The sequence below is a fragment of the Buceros rhinoceros genome, unplaced genomic scaffold, assembly GCF_000710305.1.
Source record: "Buceros rhinoceros silvestris isolate BGI_N320 unplaced genomic scaffold, ASM71030v1 scaffold25676, whole genome shotgun sequence".
NCBI classification, from domain to species: Eukaryota; Metazoa; Chordata; class Aves; order Bucerotiformes; family Bucerotidae; genus Buceros; species Buceros rhinoceros.
In genome coordinates, this window is record NW_010419637.1 from 1604 (window position 1) to 2707 (window position 1104).

Genomic DNA, 1104 nt, shown 5'->3' on the forward strand with positions numbered 1-1104 from the left:
TCTCCTGGTCCCAGAGGGAGCCGATGATGAACGCCACGAGCCGGCCTTCCTCAAACCAGCCAAGCGAGAGCTCCGGGCACAGGTTCAGAAAGTGGCGGATCTCGTCCAGGTGGAGGGGACAGTCCCCCGAGACAGAGATAAAGGCTGCAGGGGGATGGTGGTGAGTGCAGCGAAGGGGGCGAGGACACCCAGACCCACAAAACCTCCCAGCGCTGATGAAAGTGGTGAAGAAGGGATGTCATGAGGAGAGATGGCACGTGTCCTGCCACCTATTTGGTCTAAAGGAGCGCTGAGGGACTTGGACGGCTCCAGGGAGCACCTCTGCTCCCCCAGAGGCAGCTCCCCCATGACCAGCTCCCCACTCTTGTGGCTGATTCCGGGGCCACAGAAGCGGGGGCTAAGATGAGCCCACCCTCCTGGCATCTCCCTGGCTGCCCCTGCCCTTTGGAGAGGAGGGACCAATAGGCTGGTGAGTCTGGGAGCACCTGGGGTGGAGGGAGGGGGGAAAGTTTCCGGGGGTGCATCCACAAGTCCCCCTGTGCAATAGGAGGCTGAGCATGGAGTCCTTCCTCCCACCTTCCTCTTGTCCTGTCTGCTCGCCTCCGGCAGGGCTGTTTTGGGAGAGCTGCTCCCCACTAGCCTGGTCCTGCTCCAGAATCATCTCCCACCATCCCCATGGCAGGCAGCTGGGTTAGCTGGGTTCTCCCACTCGTTAGTCATGGCCTCCCCCACCTCGTTAAGGAGCCTGGGGTGGCCTGGCCACAGGTCACGGCGTTGGCTCCCTCCCTCATCACCCATGAGGGTGTGCCTGGGGGTTTTGCCACCACGGTGTGCCCCCAGGGAGAATGAGGGACTGGTGGAGGAAGGGGACAAGGCATCTCAGGCTGATGCCACCAGGCAGGACCTCCCCGGGGCAGCCCCTTACCTTCTCGCTCGATCTCGAACACGCTGACGGCATCCTCGGGGCTGAGGCAGCGGAACTCGCTGGCAGGCAGTGTGTGGCGGCGCTGGCCACGGGCCGAGCTTCGGGGGGACTTCAGGTGAGTGGGCTTCAGGAAAGGCAACACCCCAAGCACTGACATCCTCCTCCTGCCCAGCTTCCCA

General features: G+C 63.2%; 1 protein-coding gene across 1 annotated transcript in view; it reads right to left on the minus strand.

Annotated features, from left to right (window-relative positions):
* The window catches only part of AANAT (aralkylamine N-acetyltransferase), a 2024-nt gene extending 942 nt beyond the window's left edge, over positions 1-1082 (minus strand). The window contains exons 1-2 of the mRNA XM_010139025.1: positions 926-1082; positions 2-144 (exon numbers count right to left, since the gene is read on the minus strand). Coding sequence (XP_010137327.1) covers positions 2-144; positions 926-1082 — 300 coding nt within the window. The remainder of the gene's footprint in view (position 1; positions 145-925) is intronic.
* Between the last annotated feature and the right edge of the window lie 22 nt (positions 1083-1104).